Here is a 20,406-nt window from a genome sequence, read left to right on the forward strand (position 1 = left end):
GAACAGGAAGTGAAGTTGACAATTCTCTGTACATAAAACAATGTAGTTTAATATGTCATTTGATAGATCAAAACATTGGCTTTCTATTGGTTATAAATAATATGGTTTTAAACTTCAGAGAGATCTATGTCAATTTCTGAAAGAGAGGATGTGAAAGGTGAGCATGTCAAGAGGGATCTGATATTTTAGTAATCAAATAAGATTAAAGGCCATAAAAATTATGCTTTAGCTGAGCAATGACAACATTATAATGAGTAATTTATGTTAAATTTCATACTTCTTGGAGGGGTAGTAAATAAATTAGAAAAGAGAGAGAAAATGCTACAATTCTCATACTAGGGGAATTCAGGATTTTTTTTTTTAAATATTGCCTTATAAAATTAAGAACTTAAAACTTTAGTACTATTAAAATTTCAATTATTAGCTGCATTTTTATGCCAAATTTATTGGTATACTAAAGTAATTTAATTAAATTTTGAACTTTACTCACTAAAACTTTCTGACATGCAAAAAAAATGCCTGTAGCAAAAGTGTTAATTGCAATATTCTGGCCGCCTTGAGACTCTTCTCTAACCTGTGGTTGGATTCTCCTTTTGTCATAGAACTCCAGCCCTTAGAACCTACTCTTCAGTTTAGGGATATTCTTATTCTCTTTAATTTGACTCTCTTGCCTCAGTCTTCTTATCTTCATCTTTGTTTGCTCAGACTCATCATCCTTACCCACTCTTTCGGAGGCTCGGTTTCACAACCTTGAAAGCTTTACTGTGGAATGTCACACCTACCTGTTCTCCACGCTGCCTGGATTTCTTCAACAGTTGCCAAGTTAACTTGATATCTTTGTTTCTGGGAATGATTTGGTCGGGATGCCCTTCTTTCTGAAGCTAGACTTCTTCAGACTTATCTTGAGGAACCTAGTTTGGCACCACTTCTTTGAGCAGAAGTTTTGTGGGAAGTTTCTTTTCTTTTGGAAACTAGACCTGAGGCATCTTGTTAGCATTTGTCTCTGATCACTCTGCTGTCCATTTCATCTAGGTCCAGGGGGATCCAACAGATTTCTCATCTTGATAAGCCTTATCAGTTATCCATATCCTATTCCCCATCCAGTGGTCCCTTTCTGGTGTCATTTCCTAACAGGCCAGCTGTCAGTGTGCTTGGAGATAAATGATTTCTGGACCCAACCCTTGGCTCAAGTTCTTTAGGAGCTCAGCTTTGCACACTTATGGACTTTCTTCAAGGAAAACCTTGGATCATACAGGAGCTTTCTTTGTTTTTTATGGTTCACACTCCATCTATTTTCAACATGGTCCTGAGAGCTCTTGTATAAAGCATGCACTTATTGTGTTTGCAGTTCCTCTATTGTATGGATGACTGACTCCTTTTTGCCCCATCCTGAGATGTGTCCTCTTCTGTGACCTCTTTTCTCCTTTCAATGTTTGCTTGTTTGACTGGTCAAGCTCACCAAATCATTATTGACCCATACTCAGTATCTAATTCATTTAGTAGTCATTATATACTCGTATGCTGAGTTGGCTAATCCTTGTCCTTTATATCCACAAGACATAAAACCTTTGGTTTCCCATTCTCTCATATCTCTTTTTCTTCTTACATGGGAGGTTCTAGCCTCCTTAGAGGCCCTTCTTCCTCTGGACTTAGTCTATATGAGTTCCTTTCGTTGGGCTCAGTCAGATCAGTGAGATACATCCAAAGATCCACTGACTTGTCATTCCTCTTTTTCAATCTCTTTGCCTTTCACCAATGTGGTGGTTCAGTCAATCTCACATGACGTTAGTCATCTTTCTTTTTCCACTTCATTGGACTTGCATACTGTTGTGAACACTTGTTTGGGTGGTATGTGATTCTTGACACCTTCACCCTTTTAATGTGTGGTCTTAAGATGAGCAATCTCTCCACATCATCTTTAAGATGTTACCACAGTCTTTGTTAATGTCTCTCTGGATACCTTACATGATCCTTTCAGCCAACTTCATACCATTTCTTCCATCAGTTGACAGGAAGGTAATTTAGTTTTATTCTCGATATTTTGTTGGTGGTTATGAGGTCAGTTGAATTGACTGATCCTATTTTGAGATAGGGTAGAGAAAGAAAAACATAAACTATAAAGTTTTACTGCAAAAAAACATTTGAAATTTTAACATGAAAATTACTTTGCACATGGATTGATTATTCAAAACAAATACTCAATATATTAATGGACAAATCTTTATTTTATTTTATTAAAAATAATTCACTAAAAAATATGATTTTTTGTATGTGAAAGACTTATAATATGAAGTATAAGACTGCGAAATTTTGTGAAGATATACACACTATATTGAAAGTTAGAAGTGTTAAATCTATAAAGACTAATCGAGTACAAAGAGGTTACGTAGTCGGTCAGATTGACCGAGCTCGTGTTGAGAGAGTCAATTAACTTTTTGATGTAAGTCACTAGAAACCTCATGACATGCACAGTAAAGGGTGCCCATACAGAGAGGGCTAAAGGTTAACAAATTAGAAACTTATTAGGTCGGATAAGGTTAGATTAGGTGAGATAACCAAAAATAATAATTCTCCATGAGGTATGCTTCCAAGTAGTTTATGCATTACATCATTCACTGTGGTAACTTGAGCTGCTCATTTGCCTAGTGATTTACAACTAATATGGCAAGATTATTAGTTAAGACATGGTTCAAAGGGCAATAAAATAATAAAAGAAAGTAGGAACAAACGTATACTGTTGTGAGCCTTAAGCTATTTTGATGAGCAACTGTAGGTTCTTGTTAAAATCTGCAGTCATTCTAGAAAGAAAAAAGGGTAATTTAGATTTATTTTGAATTTGTCTATGTTGGACACAAGGTTGGTCAAAACTGACCAAGACTGTATAGAGTTAGGGTAGAGAAAGTAGTAGATGAAATATAAAATTTAACTGAAAAAAGTTCATTATTTATTTACAAGGTTTTAGAGGATATAAAAATGAAATTTGAAATTTTTCAGATGAAGGAAAGTATTTTTGATTTTAACATGAAAATCACTTTGCATTTGGAGCAGTGAATGCCATAACTCCATATATTTAAGTACAAATTTTTAGTAAAAATAGTTAGAAAATCTGGTTTCTTATGTACAAAAGTCTTGTCATGTTTACTAAAAGCATGCCAAGTTTTGTGAAGATACACACATCATATCAAAAATTACAGTATAGAAACTGATGCTTGCTTTGGGTTTATAAGGTTGGTGTTAATATTCATATTAAATAAACATGTGATACTTTGAACATTTTATGCATTTAAGAACTTTTTTCAAGTGTTCAGGCTTGTAGGAAACATGAAGATCAGTTTCTCATTGTCTTGTGTTTTGCTAGGTTGGACAGCCACAACTACAAGCAGTAGTGTCTGGAAATATAACTGGTTCTCAAGCTTCATCACAGGAATCTACTACAAATACTCTTTCTACTCCCACAACCACAACTGGAAATGTTGCTCCTCAGGGTGGAACAGGAACTAATACTACTGATCCAGAAAAGCGAAAACTGATACAGCAGCAGTTAGTTTTACTTCTTCATGCTCATAAGTGTCAAAGGCGTGAAAGTCAAGCTAATGGTGAAGTACATCAGTGTTCTCTTCCTCATTGTCGAACCATGAAGAATGTATTGAATCATATGACAACTTGTCAAGCTGGAAAAACTTGCCCTGTTCCCCACTGTGCATCATCTAGACAGATTATTTCTCATTGGAAGAACTGTACTAGAAATGATTGTCCTGTATGTTTACCATTGAAGCAAGCTTCAGACAGAAAGCAACAACAAGCTGGTAAGTGTGTTAAATTAGAAATTAGAAAGTATAAACCCAGTAAAATCAGCAACAAGTTCTGTGCCATAAAGCATGAAAACTGTTATTTGAGAATTGAAAATTATACAGAATAGTAACCTTTTTTTTCCATTACTTATGTGGTTGTTAGCCCAGTGGTACATGTATTGGAGAAGTTGATGGACAGTCATTGAATTAGAATTTTCAATTTGAATGAGTTGTAAGTAATTAGTGCTCAATAAATAATCCCTAACCTAGCCTTAAGCTAGTGACTATAGCTGTCAACACTGATGATCATTAATTGTATGAGACAACTATTTTGCTAATTCATCACCAACCTTTCAATTTATTGTGAAATCCTCCTTAAATCAGAGTATGGTTCTACAATAGTTTTGCAACCAGTGTCAATCTCCCTGTAGCATATATCAGAAAACAACTATTTCTAAGAAAATTTGTTTGGAAAGGTCGGTAAGATGAATGGCTCTGTCAGTTTTGGTTAACCTCATGTGCATCCTTTACTGCAAATGTCATGAGGTATTTATTGACATACATTGAAAATGTAATTCAATTACATTTTTTTTATATTATACCAATTAGTATGGCATAAATTCACAGCTAATAATCCATATTTTAATAGTATACAAATTTTAAATTCTTAATTTAAGGCAATATTTAAAATAATCCTAAATGTCCCCTAGTGTAAGAAATGTGACTTTTTTTTTTTCTCTAGACATTTCCTCTTCTTTAATTTATTCACCACCCCTCCAATAAGTTTGAAATTTAACGTAAATTACTCTCAACAAAATCTTCATCGATCAGACAAAGCATAATTTTATAGCCTTTGTTTAGTTAGAGCCATCAAATAGAAAATCAGACACTCTTGCAACACCCACCTGTTTCATCCTCTCTTTCAGGATATCTTATTAGTTTTCTCTTACATTGGATTCCATATTATTTATAACCAATAAATAGATTTTCATCTGTCAAATGACATATTATATAATGTTTTTTGGACAGAGAATTGTCAATTTCTCTTTTAGTACAAACTTTGCACAGAAAACATGTCGACTAGTTTGGATTAATTTGTAATGGCTCTTGCCACATAGTTAGAAAGCCAGAAAAATGGTTATAGTTATGGGTCATTGTCTGCTTTTTCCATGTTATTAACCTATGTTCTTTGGTGCATTATATAATTAAATAAAATTATTTAATGCACTACTAACATTAGTATAAAAAAAAGAGAAAAAAGTACGGTTAAATTTCATTGACAGCTGACAGCAAAAAGATGACCCAGATAAATACTTTATTTACTGTTTTCATGTGCATTCCTTATTTATTATTCTAAAAATAACTAAAATGTAAAAATAGGAGTCTCTTTAGGTTATTTAAAGTTAGATTAGGTAAAATAATTAATAATAATAATATATTAAAATGTTTTAACAATGCATGCAAGCATGCACGGAAGCAGCTTGGAGTAGCTCATGGCTAATGTAATTCGATAGTGAGCTCCACATTCCTCAAGTGATTTACAACTTATAATGGCATGAATAGTAGTTAGATATGGTTCAAGGGGCAATAAAACAATAAAAGTTCTGTATAAATAGATGTATACTGTTACAAGTTTAAATGTACTTAGGATAAATGAATATAGTTTCATGTTACAATTTTATGTCATTCTAAAAAGAAAAAAGAGGGTAATTTAGATTTATGTCTGTTTTTTTTTTTTGGTGGTTACGAGGTTGGTCAAATTGACCAACATTGTATAGAATATGGTTAGAGAAAATAGCAGGTAAAATATAAAGTTTTACCAAAAACAAATATTTGAATTGTATTTAGGAGGTTTTAGGGATTATGCAAATGAAATTTGAGATTTTTGAGATGAGGAAATGTATTTTTAATTTCACCATGAAAATTACTTTGTACTTGGACTAGTAATAAAAAAAAAAAGACTATATTCTTTGTTGAGTGTGCATTTGTAGAAAAGCCTAAACAGTACTGTAAAACATATGTTGACAGTGGTAGCTAATATGTGCTTTAAAATACAAGTTATAAACTTAAAACTAGGAACTAACATCAGATCTGGTAACATGAAAATGTACTGTGTGCATGTGATAACTCTGTTGTGTTTAGTTGTGAAAGTCAGCTATGATAATGATAGGTTGAAAAGCTATTGTTTAAGAACATATCATTTTGTATTACTACAAAGAAATAAATATATAGTGCAGTTATAATATTGGTTTCAGTTACAATAAAACCAAATCTGATACATTAGGCAAAAGTATGTTTCAGTAGCTGATACCAGTATGTATCAGTATAATTATAGCAAGGAATAATAAGCCCTCATGATAATTTACCTATCGTGATTGATCAAGATCAACCCAGGATAAGATGTGAACATGCTTGAATTCTGTTCCATAATTGCAAAAAACACTAACTCCTTGGATGTAGTACTGAAAATGAGGGCTGCTCAATTAATTGCTATTTGCAAGTTTTTCACTTGCATACTTGATAATTATTGGTATAGCCACATCCAATAGTAAACACTTGGAACAGCAAAAGAACTTCAACATAGCTTGTAGTAAGTAGGTTTTTTGCATTCAGTTAATAAATGCTGGTCAAATGAATAAATACTTGCTGTTTAGTGGGGCTTTGTTGTCAAAATTTCTTGAAAACAGGTGAAATCCAACACATTACAATGATGTATGTTATGTTTGTGGCAAGGGAGAAAATGTATAAAAACATAGTCTTGCAGTTATGATATTTATGTGAATTGAATTGAAAAATGTAAAATAAGTAGGCAAAGGGCATCAGTAACTCATGTTCCGTAATCCTACACTTTCTTCTTTGCATATTTTAACATCTGTAACCTACAAAGATAATTTCATAACTCACATACTACAATTTTTCATAGATTTGGTATAGAAATACAATCACATTTCAGACAAAATAGTTTTTACAATGTAGTTAACCAATTTTTGTGGATTGTCAGTGATGAGTTCCAACGTGAATATTAGATGAGTTTTGAAAACTTGTTAATTGTATTGCATTAACAGTTCAAATTCCTCTGTAATACTATATCAAAATATTTTGATTGAAAAAATACATTACTTGTCCATAGTGTTTAAAATAAAGATTTGATGTATGACAGAGAAAAAATTTGTGAACTTTATACAAAATATTTCTGTTCTCAGAAAAACACTTAAAACTGTTTACCAAAAAATTTGTGAACTTACACTGACACTCTTTGAAAATATCATCCCAAACTCTGATACACTTGAATGAGTCTTCTTTGTTATGAATACTTAAATTGAATTCTGAAACAAACACCTTAGATAAAAAGAGATGTGCTGTCCGTTGCATCATTATTCTGACTCTTGCATAGTTGTGTTGTCAGTTTGCATGTTTAGTTTTTACTGCTGATTGTATGCTGTTTGTAAACTTATTTTGTTTTAACTGGATGTATATCTGTACACAACGTGCATATCATGCACTGAATTTTTTTAAATTATTAGAACAAAAATAGGTACATTTTTAAAAAGGAAAAATCTTAACAATTAAATGTGGGTAAAAGTATTTTACTGATTCTGGAGAATTGTACAAGTATGACTACCAAGGAACTGAAATAATATGGTGTAATTAAAATGATAGAATCATTTGCATACATTTCAGAAGTTTGTAAAGTTTTGTATCTTCTATTCCTGTTATTTGAAATAAAACCATGTATATTTTAATAACCAAAAGGGTGATTAAGAATACATCTCTAAATCTATTATTTGCATAAATGCACCAAACACTATGACCTTCTTGAGCATTGCCTGCCATTTTTGTGGTGCTAATTACACTACTATTGTATGAAACATTAATGATGAGAAAAATATGAATGAAAAAAAGTAACTTAATTTGGGACTCAAGATTAGTGTATGTCTTGGCAGATAAATTTAGGTAAAACATTCTCACATTTATTTTTGGTGAACATGAGAATCCTAAACAATGATTGATAGATTAAAACTTGTATATTTTATACAGCTTACATAGAACAATTTTTGTCTTTAAGTGCAGCCTGGGGACAATAAACAAACATTTGTAGGTCACAGAAGAGCTTTTGGGTGTTGAAAAAAAGTACTCCACAGAAAATTGTATCCATTTTTATCATTATATTTTTCCACCTGGACACATGACACACAAAGCAACCCCAACTTATCACCAACTGCTTTTCTTTCATACCATGGGAAGGCGTTTCTCTGTTTACTGTCTTTTCCACTTCTTAGCCTCATACATTTTTCTTACATCATGTAATTTCTACCATATGGCTGAAATATAGAGCTAAGTAGGCTAGTGTAGACATAAATAGATATAAGTGGCTATGAGCATAAATATCAAATGATGACCATTTATGGATATGTAATGATTTATTTTAGAATTAAGTCTTAATATTATTGGAAGCAATATTCCCTCACTATATCAATGATTATACAAAATCTCAATTTATGTTCAGAGTACACTTCTTTATACTGGCTGAAAATGACAGTGTTCTTTTATCTGGTACAAAATGATCACTGATATTTTTCATGCCAATTGTTAATGAGTATGTATTAACTTTGCATTCTGAATTTTAGTTTGATAATTTGAAACTTTTGCATGCATTTTAATATTTGTTTCAGAATTCATAAAATATATATATTCAGTTCTTTACACGTTTGTATATACACTTGTATGTAGTCTCTATATTTATTTTTTAATTTCCTTCAGCTTGGATTTTTCTGTTGAAGAATAATAAATGTGTATTGGCAAAGTTAAACAATCTTTTTGTGCATTGTGAAAGGTTATACAGTTGTTTAAAACTTAGGGCTTACTTCCAAATATTTAACAGTATTAACCCTTTTGAAACAGATCACAGGTGAAAGGCCATGCATGTCATCTCGTTTGTTGACTCACATTCAAAATTTTATTGAACTACTATTTCCTGAATTTATGTCAGTAAGTTTGGTATCAAACCGTAGATTATAATTCAAATTTTAGAACTATGCATTACTCAATTTGTTAATTTAAAAGTGAATATTTAATAACACGGATTGTTTTTGAAAGAATATCTGAATAAACATTTATTCATACAAGAAATCAAGTATCACTTGGTCTTTACTTAAATATTGCTACTGTTTATATCCAGTATTGAGCTCTGGCAGCTGGAGCTGAAGAAAGCATGTCTGTACAAGATAATAACAAGAATCAGAACAATCATGTCCATACAGGATAAAAAACGAGCTAAAGAATAATGATAACACCACATGATTTATACCAACAGTTTTCCTTTTGGAAATATCTAGAGAAAGAGATGATTTTATATAGTGTAAGGTCTTTTAAATAAGAAATGAATAAATGTTCTGAAGACCAGAGATAAGCAGTTTTTATTCTACTATCAAAATAAGATGGGGACATAAAAATTATTACAAGTTATAGAATATTAATTAAATTTATTATCACACACAAGTAAAGTTTTATCAGAAATACTGATAACTAGAATTATAAATAAAGTAATGGAAGAAATACTGGAAAGTGAGGTAGATTTCAAGGAAGGAAAGGGAACCAGGGGTCCAATTTTAAATTTGAGACTGATCAAGCAAAAAATGTAAAAGATATGGGAAATGATTATACTTGTGATTCATAGATTATGTTAGATCTTTTAGCTCTGTTCAGCACAAAAATGCTCTCCAGTGGTACAGCTGTATGTCTGTGGACTTGCAACACTAGAAACTGGGTTTTGATAACTGTGATGGGCAGAGCACCGATAGCCCATTGTGTAGCCTTGTGCTTAGTTACAAACAAACAAAGCACAAAAATGTGACAAGCAATGGACAAGATGGATTTTAAGAACATAGTGTCATTAGCATTAGTAAGAAATGAAAATAGGATTACATCTTTTTATTTAAAATTGGGGAAGGGAGTTTGTTAAGGATCTGTTATGTCACAATCTTTTTAACATATATATATGCGGAGGATATGAGAGCATTTTTAGATGAGTTTGAAGGAGGAATAACATTGGGTGCAGATTACACAGTTCTGATTTGTGTAAAAAAAAGGAACATTTAAGAAGACTGACAGGAATAGTAAATTATAAGCACTTAAAATGTTTTAATGCTAATGAAAAGGAAACAGAGATGAAGGTGATTGGTGAAAATAATAAGAGTAAAATGGTGGTAATTGGAGAATAAATTGATAAAGTATAGCAATTCAGATGTTTAGGATCCCTAATTAACAACAATGAAGATTGTTCTGAAGAGATTAAAGAGTTAACTGTGGAAAGAAAGAGTATGGTTGATATGATGACTGAGAGAAAAGATCAGAGTATAACAATATCATACACTATTGTTTTCTTAGATCAGTTATTTTCTCAAAAAATACTTATTGTTGTGAAATTTAAATGATAAGGAAGAATGATGAAAAGAAGTTTTGAAATTAAAATGGTGCTGTTGGAGGGTGCTGAGAATAAAGAAAGACCGGCCATGAGGAGGAGTGATAGAATAAGAAGACAACTGAGAATGTTGATGGGGAAGCTGAAAGATCAGTGGATTGAGTCATTTGGTGGCAACTCATTGCATACATATTAACATTTAGATGTGAAATACATAGAGTGGCAACACTAAACTGCCTTTAATAAGTTGTGTGAGTATAATTGGTTTCAAATTTTTGTCATCCAAAATTGTTTCCATGTGCTTCAGCTACCAACAGGGATTGCACCATGATCTTGAGCTCCATGTGGTAGATGCAAAAATTCCCGTGGTGACTGAGACAAAGTTATTTGGACTTTTTTTTTTTTTACTGGATGTTATTACTACCATAGGGCAATTTAAAGTCGTGTATTTAGGCACTGACCATCGTCTGCATCCCCTCTTCCAACTGTTTGGGAGTAGATAGTTGATATATGCCCAATATTTATCATGCCCTCATTTTTTTCTATGCTGAACTATTGGTCTCTGATCTGTGCTTCTGCCAGAGACTCTGAATTAAAGATGTTTGACTCTGTCAATTATCAAGAGCTTTCCACACCTACCTAGTTCATAGTTTGTACAAAAGTCTTATAAACCTTGTCTTCATTTTAGACATTTGCAGCTTTCTTTTACAGTATGCTCCAAAGCTCTGATCAGCATCATGGCATTACATCTGGCAATGTGTCTTCATGCCTTCTTGGGCTGTGCATTTTGCAAATGGATGTTCTGCTGTCTAATGTTTTGCGTTCATATCCAAGCAGAGTTGACTGAGATAGATCTGACATTAGATAACATTTCAGAATCCAATGATTAGCTTATCTTGTCATGGCTTGTTATGATACTCCACTGCAAACTTTTGTTAGCCATCTGTAGAGTTGGATATTTCTGACTTGAAGTAACAACTTTTCTTTAACAAACACTTTTGACCATCCTTCTTTTTCTTTTTTCTTCAGGGAGCCAGATGGGCCCTCAAAACATGCATTTTTAGGGGCCAATCCTATAACCCATTTTAAAAGGAACTCTATATTGTAGGTTATTAGAAAAATCACTGAATTAACAAGTGGAGTTACATTAATTTCTTTCCAAGGCTTGGTTTAACAGTAACTTTTTGTTTCCCTTAAAGTAGTGTCCTTTAATAATCAAAATATACAATGAAAGAAAATCTGTGCATCATTGCCAGTGTAATCTATTCTTTTTAATCCCCTTTAAAGTAGTGTCCTTTCCTCATCAAAATAATTGTTGTTGTAAAAAGACTTTGTACTTATGTATAATAGTCTTATCTGAGACAGACTAGTGTTGCTAAAATATATGTAGTCAAAGTATCGGAGAACATGGCATAAAAGATTTCCAGAAATTGCCCAAAGTTAAAAATGTTCTTAAATGAAGAGAACTAAATGATGATGATACAAAAAAGAATGCAACTGAAGAAAAAGGCAGTGAGACCATTGAGTATGAAAAGGAAAAATAGGTAAAGTAGGTACAGGGGTGAAGATAGTGGCGTAATATTCTGTAATAGTCCATAATTGTTCAGTGCATGTGTTTTGCACCAAATTGAAAATCTGTTGCCATAGCAATTAATACACTCTTTACTAATAGACCATTAATAGTTTTCAGAATACCACCTCATGATTGGCCAATCATAGCTGAATATCTAGCCCTGTCTGTCGAGCAACCATTTAACGTAACTAGAATTAGTCTATAGCACAAAATTTATTGAAATTCTGTTGTTTCGGAGTTTTTAATTTTTTTATTGAAAACATGTCTTAAAATGTCTAACATGAAACAAAAATATTTATATATTGTATCAGAAAAGGCCAAAAATGTCTGAAAATCATCAAAATATTTCTTCACTGAAAAACCAATACTCTTACTGGAAAGAATAGATCTAATCTTTGGATTCTACATCCATTTTTTTCCATCATGCAATTTATGGTTCTAATAACTGCTTACATAATGCAAATGCTAAATTTTTACACAACAACTGGCAAACATACTAATCCAATTATCACAAGGCCATACCAGGTGAGACTAGACTCTAGGTTTTATGCTTGAAATTCCTACTTTGCATAAAACATTTCTAATATATTCTAGCACATTCTCCATAGGGCAGTAACATTTCTTCTCATAGGTATATTTCCTCTTTCATTTACAAAAACTATTTAGAATGTTTCCCAGATGCTCAGTGCAGAGCATGCTAACATTTTTACTTGTCGATTTCACAAACCACAGAGTCCTGAGCTACCTAGCCTTTAAACAAGACTCATCACAGCTGTGGACCCCCAGATTGTGGTATCTCAATGGACTGATGAGCAGTTTTGTTCATGGCTTTGCCAGTCACTAGCATTGGTCCTTTGGGATAGTACAGTGAAGTGGGTGATACCTTAGCCACGACAGCCTTGGCGAAGGATATGAATCACCTGTAACACATTATTTTGAACACACATTGCTTGACCTGTATACCTATATATAAACACACATTAAGTATTGCTTACACATACACACACCTACATGTACATACTGCTTGTTAGGCGTAATAAGCTATACATGCTGTAAACGTCGTACACCAGTGCAGCAAGCACACATATCTTTGAGCTGAACATTCGTTCCCCAGGCATTCATAATGTCGGCGTTTGTGAATAGTATAGGACTGACAACTGTTCATAAATTTGGAAAGGTCCATTCATGGTTTGTTATAAGTTTTGTTTGGTTAAGAAACACTTAGATCAATTTATGTGGAGTCAAACTTTTAACGGCTTTTGATTTTAAGGGACCATGTGTGCTACCTAGCAGACACTTTAGATCCCGGGTGTCTGCAGATTTCAAGCCCTGAAAGCTTATAACATTTTTATGCTTATAAAGTTGTTAATTATTTTTTAAGTTCTTCACACTGATGATGGAAATAGAAAAAAAAAATCCCCAAATATCTGTAACTAAAAATGTTTTCATATTACTGTGATTTTAATATGGTTATTATACTTTGATATTCACTTTATTATTTATTAATTATTTTAATCTATGCAAAGAGGTCCTCTAGTATTATCACATGTTTTCTTGCCAACTAGTAAACATTTTATTGTTTTTGTTTTCTAAGATTTGCATGAATTTGTTTTCACAGATTTATATTTTGTCTATTATGCACTATGACAAAATCTTCACGAGATTTATCATGTGAAATATAAGGACAGTTATTTTTAATAAAGAATTTGTTTATTTAGTTTAAGTAAAGTAGTCTTGTAAAAATGTGTAGGGAGAAACTCGTGTAATGATATTAATGATATCTTGTTACAAGTTTTGTACTACCTTTCGTATATTATACATTTCCATGTGCAACAGTTTAGGATTAAAAAAACATTAACCTAAATTGTTTTACTTGGAGCTGTTTATCTTATTATATCAAGGGTAGTTTGAAAATGTATTTAAAACAAAGCTGAAAACAGGAAGATTAATTTCATGCTGCTGTTAATATTTAAGTGTACATCTTTCCTTCATTACTTTAGCTTTACTCTTGAAATGTTTATGGTTTTGCTGTTGAAGTGCTTGCTATTTATTTGTAGCATTTTTAGAAGTGAAAGACAGTAATTGCAAGTCTATTCATTGATACCATCATAAAGTCCTCCAAACTATTACTATACATGCAAGTCCAGAACTGGCTTTTAATTAAATGTTTGACCTTATTTCTATTAAAATAAAGTCGTTGATAAACACTATTGTAGCCAGGAATTTGTTCAGAAGTGGAAATCTAATATTGTTTGTGCCTTGTCAACAAGTTCGTTTAAGTTAGGCCTTTATATATACATGTATATCTTATATTCCTGCCATTTATTTAGTGGGCTGTTGGTTATGACTTCCTTCTAACCTGAAGACAGGAGTTTGAAGTACGTTTAATTTTCATCTCACTAAAACATATAATTTAGCCAAGAAAATGTATTGAAGACTGAATATGCATTTTTCTTCTTTTGCATTGTGAGAATAATTCTTTATATTAAGAAACATGGTGTATTGGTGAATTTTTTTTTAATGAAAACACACATTTTTTTACTCTTTTTTCCACTCAGATGTAGAACTCTAAATCAATTTTATTGATGTACTGTTTACAAAATTATATTCTATTGTTTCTATTTGTGCTGTAACGTCTCCAGTGAGACTCAACTTCATTTAGGTGCAGCTACTTTTGTCTGAGTAGAAGCTTTCCTTTAAAATATATATATATCGATGATAGTTGTTTTAAAACTTTTAGAAAATCTTAAAAAAAAACACAGATTAATGTTATCATAAATTGAAAGTCCTTCATGTTCCTCACTTTTTTCTGAAGAAGCAGCATTTCATGGATGCACAATACAACACTTTCAGTCCACTAAGAGATCATTGAAAGGATTTACCTGCTAACCACCACTTTAAAATGTAATTTTTCAAAAATCACATTTCCTCATTTATGTTCTTTTGTAAGTTAGCATTTTACTTACTTGAACAGTTTGTGAGAAGAATGATGGTTGAACATAAATAATGTTTTTAGCATTTTGGCTATTTAGTCCCAAACTGTTTACATTTTGCTGTACCAAATATAATAAGAATGCAATTTATGAGCCATTCTTCCATTACATATGCTGTTTTACTCCAATTTCTGTAACTTAGATATCTCTTCTTTTTGATCTTTACATTATTAACCATACACAACAGTATTTGTTTCTCACACTAAGATATAATAGTTACTTGGTTCTCCACCATCACACTAGATTTTGCACTATGTCCATAATTGTAGCTTTTCTGAGTCCACTCACCTTGAGTCTTCCAGTGGGACAGTGGTAAGTTTACAGACTTACAATGCTAAAATCTAGGGTTTGATTCCTTGCAGTAGACACAGCAGGTGCCCTAATGTAACTTTGCTCTAAAACAAAAAAACAAACTCACGATGAACACTGACTGCAATAAAAGGTATGTTATGACTGTCAATGTATGTACTATATGTAGCTAGATCTTTTTCTTTTTTACCTGATTCAAACATTTGCTGATACAGAATGCTACTCCAAGTGTCACATATTTTCATTTCATTTTGTATGAAAATTTTCTGACTTGTCATTGAAATTCCCACCACAGATAATGCTTTGTTCAACTGAGAATGGCAGCAAAACCCAAAGTTACTACCTCTTTGCTCCCTCTTGAGCTTTTGTTTTGTTATTATTATTGTGATTATTTATGAATAGTAAATGAAAATGTTCCTTTACATATTTGGCATTATAAACTGAAGGGAAGGGATCATCATTTTTTTCTCACAGATATGTGCACACTTTGACACAGATGCTGATGATTAATCAACAGATAATATATGGTTTCCAAATAATCGTAGAAACTCATCTTCTATACTGAAGTGTGGAACTTAGCCTGACTTGATATATTGTGCCTTCTTACACATGAAACATGTCTGTGTTGTTTTGTCTATTGGACATGTATTAAACAAATATGCAAAAAAGTAACATATCCTTTTTGCATTATAAGATTTCATTTGTTAAAAAAATAGAAGAATATATCCATAAAGACCTAAAAATTAAAGTTTTTACACCACAGTATTCATTCTTTGCATTTTTCTTCTTGAATATACTCATTTTTATTAGGTTTCCTTCCTTTAGAAAGGTTTGCTTTTGACTGTGTTCTACATGTTCATGTTCAAGTAATGAATTAAAAGTAGTGTCAGCTTGTACCAAAGCACACTACAAACAACAGCTAACTTCCCTTTCCATAATCTTATGACTTATGCTATATCACCACAAATCATATAATGTAAAGGTTTCAGTAAATGCAGTAATATTTAACTCCTGTAGTAGTGTATAACAGAAACAATATTTTAACTGTCTTAGATAAGTACTTATAGTAATATCTAAGTGTAAGATGTTGGAATTTTTATTTTCTTCATCTCTATTTCTAATTGACAAACTGTATTGTACAATATGGATATTATTCTCTAATTTTCCTTTAAGGAAAGTAAAATACATGTTTAAGTTTGAAACTCTGATCATGTTGGTATGTTGATATTTTTTATATATAAATTAATCATAGAAATATATATATATTAATCATAGAAATATTAAATGACTTTCAGCTGGTACTGCTGTTCAACCAAATCAACCAAATCTGGGTCCAGCACCTGCTGATATGCAACGTGCATATGCTGCCTTGGGATTACCTTATAATGACAGTGGACATACTAATTTTGGCCAAGGATTACGCTTACCTCTTCGTAAGTTTTCATGTCATCTTGAAGTATAATAATTATTTTTTTAATCGTGATGCTAGTTGAAAAGTTTTCATTTGAAATAATCATAACAATTTAGAAACCACACTACTAATAAAGAAGTAGACCATCAGGAATGATCACTCCCATTGTCTACCATAGTGTTGGTTGTGAGTTGCACAACAGTACCATGTGATGGTGTAGGTTCAAGCTCTGTATTTACAAACACTTTTGACAGCAAGTGCAAGGTGATTTTCATGTTAAGATTAAGAATACTTTTTCCTCTCTCAGTTTTCCAATTTCATGTTTCAGTTTTCCAAAATGAATATCAAACATTTTTTTAAGTAAAATTTTATATTTTATCTGTTATTTTCTCTGCTGTAACACTACAGACTAGGTCCATTGGACCGAGTGTGTAATCACCACAAAAAAAAGAAATCTAAATTACTTTTTTACTTCCTAGAATGCCTGCAGATTGTAACATAATACTATAATTATTTATCCTTAATGGCTTATAATAGTTTACATATGTTTTATTTAATTTTTTTATTTCTCTTTGAACCATGCCTGACTTCTAATCATTAAAGCTGTACCACACAAGATGAAGGCATAGCTCAAGTTACAGTATTGAATTATGAACAAATGTCATGTGATAGGAGCAAATGAACATTGAAAATTTATTTAAATATTTTATTTTCAAAATTATGGAATTAAAACTTAAATAATATTAAAATTTGACTTATTAGCTATGTTTTGATGCTAAATTTATTGATATACAATAATATTAAAATAGTTTAATTAAATTTTGAATGCAACTCTGTACCAAGAATGTTGGAGTTCTAACATGTGCAATTTGCCTATAGCTAGCCTGTAAGCTGTGATGGTTCCACCTGTGCAGATGTATACTGATTTCTGGCGAGTATCATGATTATGTGATTGCTTAATTGTTATTATTATTATTTTTTTTGTTCAGGCAAATTTACAGGCAATTTTAACTTCTTAGCTCTAATCATGGAGAAACATCTTCTGGTCTTATTCCTTTATCTCTCATGTATTATACATTTTTAATTTGAATCTATTTCTGTTGTACCTGAGGGTGCTTGTGTTGTGTGAGATTTTCATGTTTGAGTTTTTTATTTCTCCTACCTTCTGATATTGTATTAGTAGGTATTTTTTAAAACTAGCCCTGTATTAATATGTTTCCTATTCCCCTTGTACTCTTTTCAAGTATTTGATCTTTGGTTTGGTTCAATGATGGAAGGGGATGCAGGGATAGAAATAATGAAATAAAATTACATTCACTCGAGGAAAGCTATCATGAAGGTTGCATTCCTTGATGTAAAGTTGCATTTCCTCATGAATTGTTTTTATTTAATCCATGCAATATGTTCACTTTCATTGGTCATAACTAAAGGAATATGGATGGACCATGCATTTCCAATCAAGAAAGCCAACTCAAAAGATGAAATTCCTTGGGAATGCAGGAATGTAATATTTCGATCCCTGGGACGTATCTCATGTTTTTATTATTACTATGACCCATCGTCAGTTTTCTCCACGTGATAATAAAATCAATGGCAATGAGACCCACATGTAAGGAAGACATCAAAGCAGATATGTGGTCATGATTAAAGTTATCAGAACAGGATTAACTAACAATGATCCAGAAAAATAATGTCTCAAAAAAGACATGTTGCATACAGGGCCTCTTATGCTCCTTTAACACTTTCACCCATCAGTTTGTATTGCACAGTACTTTTTATTCAGTTGACTTCCAGTTATATGTATGTATGTTTAGATATATAAACAAAAAATACCCTGATTTCTTATTTGTTTTTGTGGATATTTCATTCAGGGGAAGCTTACCAGCAAGGGTTTATTAGGGTTTTAGCATTTTGTTTTGCTTTAAGTCATCATTTACTTCTGTACCCTGTGAGTAAATACCCTGATTTCTTATTTGTCTTTGTGGATATTTCATTCAGGGGAAGCTTACCAGCAGGGGTTGGTTAGGGTTTTAGCATCTTGTTTTGCTTTAAGTCATCATTCACTTCTGTACCATGTGTGTAATGTTTTTCAGTGCTTGCTACTTCTACTCATACTTTAAGTGTGGCCTAGTGTTGATCTAAACAAGTTGGATCCTTATAACTACTCAATGACTCTCTGTTTCAGATTACTTTCATCCAGAGTTTTGGGGGGTCACTTCTGATATTGATTCATCTACAGACACTGTGGTTCATCTTCTTTGGGCTCATCACATTCTTCATTTCAATTTTCTATTTGTCCAAATTTGACTTTTCCAGTTTCTATTTGATTTTGGATCAGTCAGTTTCAAACTTTGTGTAAAACAAGGAAATATTGTTTCCTCGAGGATTTTATTCTCATCTCTAGGTGGAACCTGCGAAAATCATATGAAAAGTTACTTCATTAAAGTTTCTGGATGACAAATAGGGATTTTAAGTATGTTTATTTACATGTCCTGATTCACCCATTCTTTGGTTGATGTTTCAGTTTTTTTTTGGTCTGGATTTGGACTCTGTGTCTTCACACTATCTGTTGCGAATTGGGCAGCCGAGTTATTTGGAGACACTGATCAATATTCAAGGTTAACATATTCCTTATAGAAAGAAAAGGGTAGCTGCAAGTAAAAAAAAACCAAGTTGTCTCACAAAGAGTTCAAGAAATATAATCATAAGTTTAAGAAATTTAAATTGACTGGTATGACAGGAGATTGAGAAGATTATAGAAGATCAAGAAAGTTGGTGAAACAGGAAATTAGGACATTAAAAATGTTGGCTGAAAATGTAAAAATTAACAGTAAGGATTTCTTTAAATACATTAAGGGCAAACAGAATCTTAGGACCCCTGAGGGATGATAAAGGAAGACTAGTATCTGATGATTATTATGGCTGGGTTATAAAATTTTGCTTTTTCTTTGGTTTTTACTAATGAAGATTTAAGCAGTATTCCACATTTTGATTAGTTGATAAATGGAAACAAGATCAAAATGATGACTGCATTAGTTCTGATCTTGTTAAGAAAAAATTGGGAAGTTTACAAAATGATAATGTTCCTGGGCCAGATAATATTTCCCCAAGGGTTTTGAAGGAGGTTAAAGATTGGATATATGAGCCACTTGCAACTATTTTTTGTAAGTCCTTGAATAGTGGGCAGGTACCAGAGGATTGGAAGTTAGCTAATGTAACTCCTCATTTCAAGGGAGGTGATAAAAATTGTCCCAGTAATTATTGACCCATTAGTCTTACATCAGTTGTGGGAAAAGTTTTGGAAAGTCTGATGAAAGATGCTTTACAAAGCCATTTAACAAAGTTTAGAATTTTATTGGATAATCAACATGATTTCACTAAGGGAAAATCTTGCCTTACAAATCTTTTAAATTTCTTTGAAAAGGTTACTGCTTATGTAGATGAGGATAAGGGTGTAGATTTGGTGTATCTGGATTTTCAAAAAGCATTTGATAAGGTGCCACATAAAAGGCTTGTAAAAAAATTATCTCTATAGGGGATAAGTTAGCAAATTGGATAGAAGAGTGGTTGGATGGAAGAAAGCAGAGTGTTGTTACAAATGGAGTTCAGTCAAACTGGATTAATGTCACAAGTGGGGTACCTCAGGGCTCAGTCTTAGGACCTTTGCTCATTTTGATTTACATCAATAACATAGATGAAGGTATAGTCATTAAATTACTTAAACTTGCAGATGATATTAAGGTCTTGCTAGCTGTGAAGAGGATGCTGCCGATTTACAAAAGGATGTAGATCATTTAGCAAGTTGGGCAAATAAATGGCAGATAGGTTTTAATTGTAATAAATGCAAGATAATGCACATAGGTTATCATAATTTGAATTATAATTATAATTTGGATGAGAATAACCTT

General features: G+C 32.1%; 1 protein-coding gene across 2 annotated transcripts in view; it reads left to right on the forward strand.

The window, feature by feature from the left end:
• Nucleotides 1–20,406, forward strand: part of LOC106474685 (CREB-binding protein-like) — a 153,990-nt gene that overhangs the window by 12,067 nt on the left and 121,517 nt on the right. For both annotated transcript variants that reach the window (XM_022379968.1, XM_013935380.2), the window contains exons 3-4: nucleotides 3,359–3,806; nucleotides 16,383–16,520. In XM_022379968.1, the coding sequence (XP_022235676.1) occupies nucleotides 3,359–3,806; nucleotides 16,383–16,520 (586 nt within the window). The remainder of the gene's footprint in view (nucleotides 1–3,358; nucleotides 3,807–16,382; nucleotides 16,521–20,406) is intronic.

This window comes from Limulus polyphemus, unplaced genomic scaffold, assembly GCF_000517525.1.
Source record: "Limulus polyphemus unplaced genomic scaffold, Limulus_polyphemus-2.1.2 Scaffold141, whole genome shotgun sequence".
Lineage (NCBI taxonomy): Eukaryota > Metazoa > Arthropoda > Merostomata > Xiphosura > Limulidae > Limulus > Limulus polyphemus.